This window comes from Rhinolophus ferrumequinum, chromosome 9, assembly GCF_004115265.2.
Source record: "Rhinolophus ferrumequinum isolate MPI-CBG mRhiFer1 chromosome 9, mRhiFer1_v1.p, whole genome shotgun sequence".
Taxonomy (NCBI): domain Eukaryota; kingdom Metazoa; phylum Chordata; class Mammalia; order Chiroptera; family Rhinolophidae; genus Rhinolophus; species Rhinolophus ferrumequinum.
The window spans coordinates 49,014,997-49,031,181 of NC_046292.1; the positions used below are offsets into that span (position 1 = coordinate 49,014,997).

At 38.7% G+C, this 16,185-nt stretch overlaps 1 protein-coding gene across 27 annotated transcripts in view; it reads left to right on the forward strand.

Annotated features, from left to right (window-relative positions):
• The window catches only part of SGIP1 (SH3GL interacting endocytic adaptor 1), a 195,438-nt gene that overhangs the window by 102,237 nt on the left and 77,016 nt on the right, over positions 1–16,185 (forward strand). For all 27 annotated transcript variants that reach the window (XM_033114770.1, XM_033114771.1, XM_033114784.1 and 24 more), the window contains 2 exons: positions 10,572–10,583; positions 16,022–16,033. In XM_033114770.1, the coding sequence (XP_032970661.1) occupies positions 10,572–10,583; positions 16,022–16,033 (24 nt within the window). The remainder of the gene's footprint in view (positions 1–10,571; positions 10,584–16,021; positions 16,034–16,185) is intronic.

Here is a 16,185-nt window from a genome sequence, read left to right on the forward strand (position 1 = left end):
TTTCCGAAATGGGCTAAATAAAATAATGGTATAAGACTGAACTATAAGGAAATATGCCCTTACAAAAACAACAAAATGAGAATTCGACATATAATTGAATACAATTCCATTTAAGATAAATTGAGGGAGGGGCGGCTAGATGGCTCAGTTGGTTAGAGAGCGAGCTCTCAGCAGCAAGGTTGCCGGTTCGATTCCCGCATGGGATGGTGGGCTGTGTCCCCTGCAACTAAATATTGAAAATGGCAACTGGACTTGGAGCTGAGCTGTGCCTCCACAACTAGATTAAAGGACAACTACTTGGAGCCGATGGACTCTGGAGAAACACACTGTTCCCCAATATTCCCCAGTAAAATTTAAAAAAAAAAGATAATTTGAGGGAGATGGAGATGGAAATAGACACTTATTCCAGTGATGTCACAATTACCCAAACAACTGGGTTCTACTTCTTAACTGAGTCGCCTTGGGCAAGTTACAAAACCTATGTCTTGGTTTTTTCATCTATAAATCAAGATAATCCCCATGGCTACTTCATAGGGCTATTGTAAAGATTGAGTTAATCTATATAAAATACTTATTATAGATACTGCATTTGGAGATTATTTTATTGTTGTTGTTAGAATTATCTGCAAAGCCTAAGGTAGATGTTAAAGAATATCATTAATAGTGATAAATCAGAAAATCCAAATAGCCAAAACTCATTTAGAGCCAAGACCAGTAATTATCCTGAGCACGAAACTAGGAAAATTAATAAAATAATTTTTTTGTGTGATGCCTATGAACTGGTTTTGGAGATAATTCCAGAAGTATTCCTAAATTTTTCTGAGTAATATTAAAATTCCCTGAACAAATATGGAGACTGTATTGAAGGCTGAAAGTCACAGTGGGATACTGTACTGTGTGTCCCCCACTAAATTTATTGCATAGAGAACTGACATCATTTCTCACTGCTGTTCCCCCCACCCCTCACCAAATCAATTTACCAGATATTTGGTAAGCACCTTCCGTGTAACAGGTACTGATAGCTAATATCAGAAATTGGATAGACTTTATCCAACCTTCTTGCTAACACTGTCTACAAATTTATCAGAAAACAACAAATAACAACGTTGCTAGCAGCACACAAAAGCTGAAATCCCCCTTGTGGTCCAAACTTCTGCCTGTCTTCAGTTTCCTGATTGAAAATATGGTCATCTGTGCTCAGCTTCCCCTCTGGCCTCTATTTCAGAGTCTCCTGGTTTCCTCACCTCCCACCCCTGCCAGAGTGTCCGATGTAGACATCTCCATTTCTCCAGACCCACAGGAAGCCCAATCTCTGACACATCTTTAGCCATGTGTTTTGCTCACTAGGCACCTTGAAACCTGTGTCTCCCTTAGCTTTCATGGAAATGAGAAGACAAATGCTATAATTTAATTCTTGATGCAATATCCTTTTCTCATGTACTGCCATTGATTCAATTACTTTTGTTTTTTTGGTGAGCCAAGATTCACTGCTGACTTACCCTGAGAAGTTGTCCTTGACAACAAGTGTTTATAGTTCTGTACTCAATAAGATTTCTTTTGTTCTGGAGCAAGTCAGAACTAAGTTTGCATTCTGGCTCTGCATTCATTATCCATGTGACTGTGGGTAAGTTACTTAAGCCTCAGTCAAGGCTTAATCAAGCGTAAAATGAGGCTAATAATACTACCTAACTCACAGGATCCTTGTAAGAATTAAGGAAGCGAAGCATGTGAAGTGCTTAGTACTTTGTAAGTTTATGTAAGTAGGGCCCAAAGGAGGTGCTTAGTAAATGATAGCTGTTGTTAATCAGAACAATGGAGCATCTCATGGTGAATACGCCCAAGCATCCTTTAAGATCATGGACCACTTCAAGAATTTATGATGGTGTTGGTGGTGGCAGCTGTGAAAATTTGTGTGCTGTGTGTTAGATACTTCATGTATATTAAGTCATTTATCTTCACAACCCTACGAGATAGGTATTATTAATTTCCCCATTTTACAGATGGGAAAGTTGAGGCATAGAAGGATTAATTAGCTCACCTAAGGTGCCACAGCTACTGTCTTTCCCCATAAATAAGATCTATCCAGACAATCAGCTCTAATGCATCTTTTGGAGCAAAAATTAATATAAGATCCGGGCTTATTTTACTATAAGACCAGGTCTTATAACATAATATATAATACATAATATATAATATAATACAGTATAATATAACATAATATAATATAAATACTGGGAATAATATAATATAATATAATACCCGGTCTTATATTAATTTTTGCTCCAAAAGATGCTTTAGAGCTGATTGTCCAACTAGGTCTTATTTTCGGGCAAACAGGGTAGTAAGTGAAGTTCCTGAGATTTAAACTCAGGTCTAATTGCTAACTTGGAACGCTTAACCACTATATTACACTACTTTGGATGAAAGCTATTGGCTCTCTCTTCAGAGGAAAAAACAAAAAGCTCATTAGCTCATACAAAACATTTTACATATAATTTCTGAATACTCACAATTTCTGAAGGTTATCACTTTGATGATGGCTACAGGGCCCAAGATCCCAGATGGGAAGCCCACCACCCAAGCTTTCTTCCCACTCAATCTATAGACACTCCTTTCTATGGCGTTTCACGTGTCATTTCATGTGACAAGATAGCAAGGCTGAGCTGAGGTCAGTCAGGCTTAATTGCTGCTGTGTCATATGTGATTTCTAGTTTATTAAAATTCTCTCATTTTATATTAAGACTTCACGAACCTTTGTTTTAAATGTTGAGGAATGACACCTCATCTTTACATGACTCATCTATTTCAGTTTCCCTAATCAGTCAATCAACAAGTATTTTTTGTATCAACCATGCATTATAATACCAGCTTACATGTTATAATTGACATCATGACCAGAAAGACGGAATGAGCAGCAGCACTATTAAGCATGGACTGAGGTGATGATCACCCCACTTTAGAGAAGAAACCAACTCAGAAAGATCCAGAGGCTGCTGCAGGTTCAAAGGGCCAGGACTCCAGTATCTGCCTCCTTTCTGCCAAGCTAAACACAGTCTGTTTTCTCATCTCCAAATGTAAGGGTCCATGATTCAGTTATCTTTAAAATTCCTCTCAGCTTTAATACTCAGCTGTGTATTCTAGTCTAAGGCTTTGTGCAAAGTCCTCTGATTTAGAGGCAGGTTGGGGATAGAGCAAAGGGACTAAGAAAGAGAATGTTTCCTTGAAGCACACTGGTCAAGTAGGAGGAACACAGGCTTGTGAGTCTGTATCTTATTAATGTGGATCCTCAGATCCCAAGTCTGTAAAATGGGAACAAGAATATCCACCTTCTCGGGACTGATGTAAAGATAACACGAGATAATATTGTAAAATGACCAGTTTGGTGCCTGTCACTCAGGAGAGGTTCTAGAAGTATCAGTTCTCAAGGAAAGGGGCTCTGTTGCCCTTTTCCTTGAGTTAAGAGACCTGTGAGAGAAAAAAAAAATAGCTAGGGAAGACTTGCTCAAAGTCAAGGAGAAGACGGATGATAGAAATGATGTGAGAGTAGGTGTCGCCCTACCCTGGCATGTATGCTAATGTCTCCTCTCTTCCCCTGTAAAATTCAGTAATACAAAGAACGAAACAATTTGACATGGTGTTATGAAGGATCAATTAGTTTCCTCTTGTTCCTGAAGATTTGCAATCCATAACAGAGTTATTTCATCCAAAAATCTGAGGAGAGGGAGAGAGCTTCGAACCAGAGACAATCTGGTGCTCCTTTCTATTCCAGGTGGCCCACCCACCCTCCCACCCCCCAAATTAGCCTGACAGAGAGTAAAATCCATGAATTTGTTGCTGCTTGGTAACACCACCCCCATTCTTTTCCACTCTTGGCAGAAGGTTCAGCACCCCATTGAGTTTTGTAAAAGCAGAGTCATCAGAGGGGGAGGAGAGCTCCAGTCTCCTACACACTGGCTTTTGCTCCTGGTAGAAAGGCTGCATGGTACAAAGGGAAGCTAAAGACGGTGTGCATTCTGATGCTAAGTGTTCAGCCAAGACCTCAAGTGCAGTGAGTTGGAGGGAAGAGGCTCCTGGGTTCTGCTCATCCAGAAGAGCTTCACAAGGCACACCAAATTTGGGTTGGGTCTAGACCAGGGACATCAGTTGTGAGGCATATACACCGCCATTCCCCCTTCCAAAGCCTCAGCAGACATTGTGACTACATTCCAGGTTCTGGATGTAGTCTGAGAAGGCCCCTCGAGACAGAGCTGCAGGTAGCCTGACCAAAATCATCCAGAGTTGGCATATGAGATATAACTCTTTTTTTCCCGGGCCTTCCAGAGAAACAGATGGGGAAATGGATGGGACCTAATGTTTTCAAAATATATTGTTCTCTTTCCTCTATTATAACAAGCCATGGGCTATCTGCAGAAGAATTAGTTTCATATCTGATATGTTTGTTCTTTCCTTCATTACTAATTATTTTGTCCTAGGGAATTCTCTGTTGTTTCTGTTTTCTGACCTTTAAAATAAAAATATCATTTTTTCCAAGCTCTTTATGCCCACCCTGAGTTCTTCAGGTAAGAAGAAATCCTGAGTTGTTGTATGTTTTGATCTCCTTAAAATGGGCAGAATATGAATTCAATCTGGATTGCCTTTGTCATTATTTCTCCAATTAATGTTGGTTGTACCCTCTGCGTACATGGTATTTTGCTTCCTTTGTGAAGTTTAAGAGTTAGAATTTCCTTGCATAACTCCAAATTGTTTAATTATGTTCTACTGTCTCAGACAAGCTGCTCTGACACATGATCAACCAGGGTTAGAGACCTCAAACCCTCAATCTCTGTGACCAACTTAAAATCTAATTGAATGAGACAACACACCCACCATACTGAAACATAAAATGTTAGGATGTCCTCAACCAGCGGAAGCAAATATAAGAATTGTATGCTTTTAATTACAATGCTAATTACAATCGAGGCTAATTTTTAGATATCTTTAACATCTCCTATCTTGATTGTGTTCGTCCTACTGGTGTAGAGTTTAGAATTTAAAACTATTTTTATCAGCTAATGTCCATAATGAGGGTAGAATGGGTTCTGTAAAGAAGCAGTCGATTTTGAAAAGAAGTTTGTAATACGAGTAGAAGCATCATTTGTGAACAATTCAGGAAGGGTGTGTTTATGACAACTAATCCTGCGCGCAGAAGTTGCGGTTTCTTACTCTTTCCTTAATGAGGCCTTTCCTTGAGAGCCTACAACACCGAATGACACACAGCAGGTACTTAGAAAATACTTGTTGGTTTGTTAGACTGATGGATGCTCTTCACTGTGGGAAATTTTATGGAACTTGGTGTTTCACTGCGATATAATGTAACTTATATCCCTCACATTATTTTATACAGAGAACAAATTGATGGTTCTCAATTTCTTTGGTCTTTTCCCCTTCAAGTCAACTGAGTTTTTCTCCATTTTTAGATGGATGAACAATATGAATAATAACTCCATTTCTTCTCTTAGAGTTTGCACAGGTTTTTGAAGTTTTTTAATGTGTTTTCTTTCTGTGGGTGCTAGCTTTCTGTCACAATTCTCTTCCAAGTGAGATGTCTGTTTTCTCATTTAAAGTCTCAGGTTTCAGTCAGTGGTCCTTAACCCTGAGGATAACTTGATTATCTTTCTTATCCTATTATATTTATTTTTATACTAAGGAGTTTCTATAAATGTATTATTAATAGTATAAAAGTAATTATAACAGCATAAGGAAAAAAGTGTCCCTTTGTCCTTTGAAGGAGAATTTTTTTAGTGCCAGAAATAATCTCCAGCAATGAATGTATTTTTTAATTGTTCTAGAAAAAACGATCTTAGAGTGTGAATCACTCACATTAATTATGTCAGACAATGTTTCCTCAGCGACGGGGGGAAATTTCATTTTTAAACAGAAGAAAGGCGAGATTTCTTTCTGTCTGAAGAATAGCCACTCACTGCCCATGGACAGAAGGAACTACCATTTGGAATCAACTACAGCACAGCCGTGGTACAGAGCCATGCATGCCATCTGAGCCTCTTCTCCTGAAGTGACCAACAGAGGGAAGGCAAGGTGGACTGGCCTCACTCCATTTTGCCAAATTGAAACTCCCTTTCACCTCCTAACCTATTTTAATCCCATTTCTATTTTATTTTTTAAAACGTGGTGCATGGGGAATCAAAATCAACTCCAAAGAGAAATGAAAAACGACAGTGTATGTCACATCTAGGCATTGTCTGATGTTTCATCCATGCCTCTTCTCAGCAACAGAGCTTACTGACCAACCTTGGCTGAGAACTCCTGATAAGCAACAGCCATAAGCTGCACAGAGAGGAGCCAAATCTTTACAGTGGCCTTCAAGTGCCTCATGATGGAAACACCCTCACTCAACCTCCAGGCTCACACCTGCCACTCCTACTCCTCCAGGGCTCCCTGGCCATGCACACACCACCCCCCCCCTCCCACCCCCGGCTGCTGCACTGTGACTTCCTTTTCAACTGCAAGAGTTTGCTCAAGTCACTTTCTCACCATGGCCTACCTTGACCACCTTATTTAAAATTGCAAACCTCTCTATCTTGGCATTCCCAAACCCTCTTTATTTGCTCTACTTTTGAAAACTGCATTTGTCTCAAATACTTTGCATATTTATGATATTTCTTATCTGTCTCCTTTCTCTACTCCCCAAAATAAGCTCTATTGTTTCTATTGTTTTGTTCACTAATATGCCTGGAATAGTTATCTGGTCTTTATTAGTGCTCAGTAAATATCTGTTAATGGTTTAATAAATTAACAAATAATCCTTTTGTTCCTCATTATGACTAGTCATAAATAACTGATAGGAAATGTTTATATTTACAACAACATTTCATTAATTAAAATGCAGTCATCCTATTTTTAAAGCTAACCAATTGTAGACTCTTAAAAGGCTTATAGATTAGACCTGGCTTTTTATTTCTTGATCCCACTCTATAAAGCTGGATGCCAAAAATTCCCATGGAAGCTCAGTTCCTTGTTAAGATTCAAGAATGTATTTAGAGCACAAAACTTCCATGTAAGGATCATTGAAACTCTGGTGTATATTTTCTCCATTCACCTCTGTTAGCTTTGGCTCTGGGTCTTAAACAGAATTCAGTTTTAAATGTTGCTTATTTCTAGCCTCTCCTACAGACATGTAGATTTCAACAAGACCTAACTTGAATGACTACTGTCATTAGAAAGTGACTTGAGGTCATCACAGCCAGAGAGAGCATCTCCATCTGCAGAGGGCAGGGGTCTGCGTATTCCTTGGAATCTGTTGATTATAAGGATGCGCTGCCTTTCAACAAGGCTTGCAAATTAGAGGATTATACTTTCTCAGGCCATGGGCTGAGAAAATCCCTTCACTTAGAGATGATTACTGGTTATAGTTTAGGTACGTGGTTTGTCCAGCCCCAAAATTCACTTACTCTAAGTACAAGTGCACTGGGGGTTACCTCTTTTTCCGGTGCTCTTATTATCTTTTCCATAATTAAAAGTCAACTCTGATACTATTAGCTCATTAGCTCTGAAAAAAAGAGAATTATCTTACCATGATCTTTTATTTGTTTTATTTGGAAAAAAAAAAGGCTGAGACATTTACCTTAAAATCAGAGTTTAATTCCGAGATCTGAAAGCACGCCTGGAAACACAAGTTCACTCTCTGAAAAGCTCATTCTTTGAGACCTGCTAGGATGGACGGCCTTGATCTTATATATATAACTCTTTCCACTGGAAAGATCCAAGACTATTTTCCAGGCTCTGTGATCTGGGAGCTTTATAGCTCTGTTGTTTCTAGATCTCCATGCTGATAAGGGCCTGAAAGCAAATGCAATCTGTTTAGGGTACTTGGGCTGTGCCACAAGCCCAACCTTGCCCAGGCTCTCTGGAGTTAGACAACCTGGGTTCTAGTCCCAACTCTTCTCTTTTGTAACCACGTGACCTAGGAACTCATCTGAGCCTCCTTTTCCTCATTGGTAAATTAGAGATAATAATGACACCAACCACATAAGGTGAAACAGTAACAGAGAGTCCTCAATAAACTTTGGTTTTCAATACCATCCTTTTACTCCTCACCACAATTCTGCAAGGTAACAATCATCCTTGCTCTACAAATTATGGAATTGAGGCCCAGTGTAACTTGCTCAAAGTCTTTCAGAAAATAGTGGTTAAGCTCGTTTGAATATGTAAAAGCGCATGCTCTTCCTTCTACCAAGACAACGCCTTTGGAACTGTTTGATGTTAACCCAAAAATGACTTTGGTCTGTAGACGGAGAACCTGAACCTTAATCATTTTTCATTTCTCTGTGGTGCGACTTACCAAGAGTCTGGCTCTGAAAGCAGCACCCAGGCTGTGGTCCCTATCTTGACCCTCCGTCATTCTGAGAGCATTCGTTTTTTGCTATCGGGAAAAATTCCATCCTAGAGATCTGATCACATAGCACAACACTACTGTTTGTGCAAAGCTGTGCCATTTCCTTGGGGCCTTTGTAACCTGTGCTAGCACCTGAGGTCACTGCTGGGCAGAGAGATCAATGGTTCACTGGGAGCTAAGTAAAACATTTATGGGATCTGCTGAAGGAACTATTACAACTGGGCCACATCTCTCGGTCCATCTACGATTCAGTTTTATTTCAGAGAGCAATTCATCTCTCCCTGTTTTAAAAGACACCGTGCTTCAAACATTTTATAGTGTTTCAATGGCCCCCAAAAAGGGAGTTCCTAAACATATTTTGAGTGCCTACTATGTGTCTAGCATTATGCTTGGGGCTAGAGAGAGTCATCCATAACCATTACTGTGAGCTAACAGTCAAGTGGAAATACCTAAATAATACGGAACAAAATAAGAACTGCAAAAAAATATACTCCCAATGTGTACCTTTGTTTTCCTTGAGGCAATGAAATGCCAGGTAAATAGAAAGGCCTTCAATATGGGTTTATTATTTTGAAGAAAACAATGTGCTGTGATGAAACAAAAGAAGGGAAAAATTTATTCTGACCGGGAGGCTCAGGGTAGGCAGTGGGGAAAAAATGTTACTGGCCTTGAAGAATGAATGCGAATGTAATGGGAGGAGAAGGAGAAGGAGAAGGCCTTGAAGGTGGAAGAAGCAGCTTGAGTACAGGCTGGGAAGTGTGTGTGCTACACTTTCAGATGTCAAGGAGAGTCTGCCACTAAGTGCAGGTTTCACACAGATAACAGTGGACGATGAGGGCGTGAAGGTAAGCCGGAGCCCATCCCAAAGGCATGAAATGACAACATGGAGTTTGCATTCTATTTCCTGAATAATAGGCAGGTTGATGAAGAGTGGAGTTAATATATTCACTTCACTATTTTTGGGAAATTATTCTGAGGATAGTGCAAAGGATGAATTTAGGAGATGAAACTGAAAAGAGGACCATAGGCTAGGAAGCACACACAGGAAGCTCATGGCATATTATTGTCAGCAAGAAATGAGGCCCTCACTTAGGACAGTTGCTGAGAAAATAAAAGAGCATTCCAGGGAACGAGGGTCCACTCCCCAGGAAAATCATTTGTAACTGTTCACAGGGAGTGGGCGGGACTAAAAGATGGGATGAAAGAACTGATAGTTGCAGCCAGGTATCTTGGGAGAAGATGATAGTTACCTGATTCCCTGACAAGACTGAAGTTCTAGAAAATCTCATGTTTTAGTTTTATGACCATGCCTGGCTGCAATGCATTAATGGTATTTTCCAACTCCTTTCAGTATTACAAAGCATGATTCTCTATTTTCAAGGCACAAATCTATTTGATGAAAGTAAACCATTCAAGAGAGCTTAGAATGTGCTCAAATGGAGTCCACACCTATGCCCTCCATAGCTTGAATTTATAGGGAAGGCAAAATTTTACCACCACCTGTCTTAGGTTTTCAGTTGAACCTCAAACAAAATGACAAATTCACAAGAAAAAAAGCACACAGAAGTTTATTAATATGTCTACTTCATGTGAGTACGGGAGACATCCAGGAAAAGTAAGTAACTCAAAGAGGTAGTTTTAGAATTCAGAATTAAATACCATTTTTATAGCAAAGTGGAGGGGACGGAGGCCTTTTAGGGAAGAGGAAATGATTTTTAGGAAAGATGAATGGTCCCTTAAAAGAATAAATGGGAGGTATGAGAGTCTGGGACACAGTTTGTCTGGGTAGGGTGTGGACTTCTGGTCTCCTCTCCTATGATGAAACTCCCAGGAAGATATTTAATGACAAGTGGGTTCCTTATGGAGGATTTATCTTTAGGCAGATTAGGGAGTTCAAAGAAAGTCTCTTGGTACATTTGTTGTTTTCCAGGGCCTACAGCTCAAAACAGTCAATATGCCAAAGTGGCATACTTTGGGTTGGTCTATTCTGCTGCCCTTAAAACTAAAGCCAGCAGCCTAAGAATGACAATCTCAGACAGTCATAGGAAGTATTTATAGGATCAGTGCCTTGGGGAGCTGCTTTAAGTAAGGTTATTCTGCACCTTGAACTGTTTCTTCATGAAAATACATTTTACCTCTCTCATCTCTTTCTTTTTCCTCCCCATGCTTACGCTTTTAGAGGAAAAGTCCGGTAAGAAATAACAATTCCTTTCCACATTTTGGCCAAACATTATTTATTCTGTTCATTTTCATCATCTGCATATTTAATGACTGACTGTGTTTAACATCTAAACAAGATTTTGAATTTTAAAAACAAACCTTTGTGAATCAAGACAAGGCCTAATTATGCCGTATGGGGAAAAAGGAAGTTGGTTGCTAAGTGATTTCACCAGCCTGTTATTAAGGGACATGGGGTAATTTTTGCAAAGATTCATCTCTGCCTCAATCACAGGCATATGACCAAATATTTTAGGTACTGAGTTTCATTTATTGTAGCTCCCACTTGAATTAGTCAAGCTACATGTATATCGTAGCATGAGCGAGGCAAACAATTGTTTAAGTTTTTTTTTTAATCTACAACATGAGAGCATCCATCCTGAATTAATTCTTATGAAGCTTGCCCAGAAAAAGGAAATTGTCTCTTTTAATTTTTTTAGTTAATCAGAAACATATTTCCTGGAGTTGTCAGTGTCAGAAACAGCGGATCTTCATAAAGTGTAAATCACGTCTTATATGCTACTTTTTAGTACAAGTGGGTGATTTTTAGTGGCAGCCCAAATCCGATATGATGTACCTACATTTTTTTTTTCATTTTAAAGTAAAATTGAAAAAGAATTTCTTCTGAGAATTATTTTCTTCAGAAAAGAAAAAAAATAGAATCACTGTTCTCTTCTCGGCTGTCTGGCTTGTTGGGAACATGTTCCCAAGGAGGCTGATGTGAGCTGACACAGGTGACCTCACCACTGGAAAATATAAAAACATTGTATTCCCATGTTAACAAGCACCAGAAGTGGTTGCTTGGTTTTATTTAACTCACCTCAGCGTATGATGCAATGAGTGCTAAAACCTCTTATCCTACCCGTTGACCCAAACCCAGAAGTCTCTGTACCACGCACAAGATAACGCACTTATAGCAAGTCCATGATAGGAGGAAGGAGGAACAAAAGACACAAGAAAAACAAAAAAAATGGGATAAACATATTACTTTTTCAAAATATGAGCCCAATGTCTTTTTGTTTCCCCAAATAAAATAAACACCTATTATTAGTATTATTACTAACTACTGATTATTAATTACTAATACACTAAATGTCCCACTTCTGAGTGGAGTCAACTATGTATCACATGCTATGCGGCATACATCATTGGTGCACTTTTGTAGCCTTTTTTATATTTTGCCAATTTCACTTATTCTCCTTGACACTGAATTTTTCTCTGAATCATCCACATTTGGCCACTTAAATATTGACAAGACCATGTGGCCTGAAGTTGACCCAAGGTGCTTCAAAAATACTGTTTCTCATTGGTTTTCCTCTTGTTGTCCTTACAGCAATTCTAACCACAAGTACAAGTATGCCTTTTCATTTTCAGCTGTGTGTCATTAAGAATGAGTCTTAAAAAAAAAAAAAAAAGAATGAGTCTTCCTCTTCCCACTGCCTTGCCTCCTTTTTCTTTGGAAGTGTCATCTTGATTGGGCAACCTGGTCCATTCTTAATGATAACTTGGTTAGTAACAAGCTCTTTGCTTCTCTTGCCAAATGGAATTTCAGATCATCTCAACCAAGGCCTATTGGACATGACAGGTATTCACCGTAATCTGACTTGTACTAGATGTACAAATTTAAATATAGACAAACGGCAACCATGGGGGTGGGGGGGGTGGCAAATGGGTGCTTGCCAGATAGTTTGTTTTCACCCTAAAACATTAAAAATAAATAGGAATATTGGTTAGGATCAAAATAATAAACATAATGATTATATATCCTAATTCTTTCCTAGGAAATTCTCTAACATGGATCATTGAATGTGCTATGACTAGAGTGTATAAAAATACCTGTTTGCTGCTTTATAGCCTATCCTGGATTTATCTCTGTTCCCATAGCACTGAATTTAGCAAATAAGCATGTTGTAAAATAAACCTTCACAACCTGAGGCTAGTTATTTAGTGATTTTGATGAACATACAGATTATATTTGGTTACTTTCTTTTTAAAAAATATCCTAAAACACTTACTTGCATTGGCTAAGACTAAGGTGCCCCAGTGAACTGAATTTAAATTCATCTTTTTGTGCCAAAAAAAAAAAAAAAAAAGCAGGTATGGAGTAAAAACTCTGTGTGGACAGCAAGGACGTGGACAGACTCAAGTATTTTCTTTAGGGAGGCATATTCATGTTGCAAATTTAAGAAATATAAATGTACAAATACAAATATATCCAAAGATCTTCATTCTAGTGACCAAATCATAAATTAGTAGTACCATGTTTCCCCAAAAATAAGACCTAGTCAGACGATCAGCTGTAATGCATCTTTTGGATCAAAAATTAATGTAAAACCCGATATTATATTATATTATATTATATTATATTATATTATATTATACTATATTGTATTATATGACCCAGTCTTATATTATAGTAAAATAAGACCGGATCTCATATTAATTTTTGTTCCAAAAGACGCATTGGAACTGATGGTCCGGCTAGGTCTTATTTTCAGGGAAACACAGTATTTACCTACGTTGAAAACGCCTCAAAATACAAAGAATTGTCTCCAAGTTCAACACCAAGATAAAAGTGGAGGGAAAACTAAAATGTTTTCAAACATCCCAAATTCATCAGAAGATCAAGAGAAATCTAGGAACTGAACAATTAATGTTTCGTTAGGAATGCAGGAAATTGAATGTTCAGAAAATGAATAGACCCATTGCAAAGCCCCTGTTTGAGTAATCAGGTGAAGTAATAACAACAGCAGCTAAAACTTACTGAGAGCTTATTTTATGTGATACAAATGCCTGCCATCAAAGACAACCTGCAGATTCGAGCAACTGCATAAGTGTTTTGTTTGGTTGTGCAGTTAAAAACAATTTTAATCTGCATTGAAACACCAGATCATTTGAAATTAAAAAAAAAGTCAGAAAGGCATCTTCTTTCAACAACTCTGAAGATCTGGCAGCACGAGGCCCACATTTTTTCACGGCAGGCACAGGTGCATGCACCTGAGTAGTGGCCAGTTCACCAAAGCTTCGTGAAACACACGTGCCCTTATACACGGCACGCCTGCTCCTGGGCCTGCACACATTTGAGTTTGCAGCCCCACACTTAGAGAGTGCAGCTTATAGAATATATCCACACCACATCCTGAATGGGTTTCCTTCCACCTTTGAAGCCAATATATGGGCAGACCAAAGACAGAATGCTAAGGGCTTCAAAGGTAATGGGAAATGACGGGAGAAAGAGTAAAATAAAACTTTCAACAGGGAAAGCCTCCTCCTCTTTGGCTAATAATGACTTTGCTGTCCAGTTTGTGCTCCTTCATGGTGATAATTAAGAGGTAAAGCCCTTCCATTGACTTCTGGAGTTCTTTGTCTTTCTAAGGTTTCAGATTGCTCTTACTTATGGACCTTGAGACTTTCTGGGCCTGACCTTTCTACAGCTTCTAGTGGGTCTTCTGGGTTCTGGTTAATGAACTTTATGACTACACGAACTTGAACAGCTATTCCTTGGTGAAGGCAATCAATATAGGGTCTACTGATTAAAATTTGTGTTTTTTTTTTAACTCACTGGAAATTAAGATATGATTTAATTTAGGTGGATTGACATATGGAAATTATTTTGAAAAGTATTCTTTATAATCTTATATTAATAAAATTTCTTGAATTTGAGTTTCTGTTTTTGTATGGCTACAATCTGCATTCTATATTGCATTATTTCTCATAATTTCATCTTGGGGGTACTTGTGTCACTTTTCATCCCCTCTTCACTGTATTTTATGACACTTTTAAGAATGAGCTTTTTGCCATATAAGTGAAGCTAAAATCATAAATTGCCACATTTCTTTCTTTGGAAGAGTCTGGTCATTAAAGAATTATAAAGCCTAAATCTCCTTAGAAAATAGTATTTGAACGTCCCTCAAAACACAGTATGAGTTAGTAAAAGAATTTAAGGCCAGAAATACATATTCATCAGTGTCCTTTTTTCTAATTTTACTTAAATTGCATCATACACATGGACAGACTTATAAGAAAGATGGGATCCGTATGGAGCAATACCTGGAAAATAAGGCAAATAATAAAGTCTAAGCTATTACAAGTAAAATTGACTGGAGCAAATATATCTAAAATCCTGGCTACTTACAAAACTCATCTGAGAAGAAACCGTTCCCGCACATTAACCACACGTATTCTTTGCTTTAGGAGGGTGACGATGTCACACTTGGTTTCCTAGAAAGAACATGCGAATAAGAGACCAGAGATCTCAAATCTCTCTAACTCTACCCATTTACTGGGTGTGTGTCTCAGACCCGCACATTTCCCTTTCTTACAAAGGCAGCTGGACTAGATAGCCATGGAGGCCTCCCAGATATGAAAGACTATAGGTTTTCATTTCCTGTCTATGTTCTGGAGAATAGAACCATCCTCTTTCTTTGAGCAACTTTCTAGTTGCTTTTGTGTCTGTGCTCCTGGCCTGGATTTGGGGATTTGGCCAATACTTGGTCCCAGCAGCCTTTGGTGAATTCGTGGCTTAGCCCATATCCTAAAAGTGAGACTCTGAGCAACATCTATTTTCCCACTCACATCATAGTCACCCTTGTTACCGCAGAAAAAAATCCTAAAAAGGGCGTGCCATTAAAGATTATTGACAGATGAATTGATAACAGCCATAATCCTGGTTTGAAGAGTGAAAGAGAAAAGTTGTATGTCTGCTTGTGTTTTTCCAGACATCGTCTGGTCTTCTGTTGGTATTCTATTGGTGCCGGACAGTTTCATTATTCCCCACTGTGTTTGGCAGGGGCAGCTCATCTTCCCCATCACATTCCTACCTAGCGATAGAGGCTGTGCAAATCATCAGGCCAAAAAAAGATACTTGCAAAATAACGTTCTCATCAGCACTCATTCCACAGAACACTAAAGAGAACAGCCAGGTAAAGAAGAGGTCACTCTAATTCTGGTCTCTGGTTTTTGGAGGCTCCAATTTAGGCCCTCATTACGTGGGAAATGCATTATGCCTATGATGTTTGCTAACACCCTATTGTTGGGGAAACAGTTTTCCCTGTACTGCTTATTATCTCAAAATCTCCCTCCCCAAATAATTCAAAGAAAACTCCTTATGACAAGACATTAAGAGCTGTCAGTAAAATTTCTTGTACATTTCTGCTTTGTTCTATGTATACATAACCGAAACCAGTATATCCCCATGAGCAAAGCTATATCAAACAATGGATAAATTCTCTTTAGTGTTCTCCAAAGCTGCCTAATGGTTTAAATAAGCCACAAACATGATGCCCGCCTGTCTTCCTTTGGCTGATACTGTTTGGTTGGCTGGTTATGAAGTCTTTTATTACCCAAGCCTGTTGACTGATCCATCATTCTCTGACTAGGTATCTGTTCTCTCTTCCTTTTTGCTGATCACAGAGGCGCAGCCCGGTAAGAACTCTCAACATTTTTACCTTAAACGTGTGTAGAGAAAATTGTTGCCAAGGCCAGGTGACCAGGTTGGCTTCTCATTAAATTTATGATAACCCAGTATAAATGAGGCAGATGAATTAGGTTTACTGGTTGGAAATCTCTGATCCCAT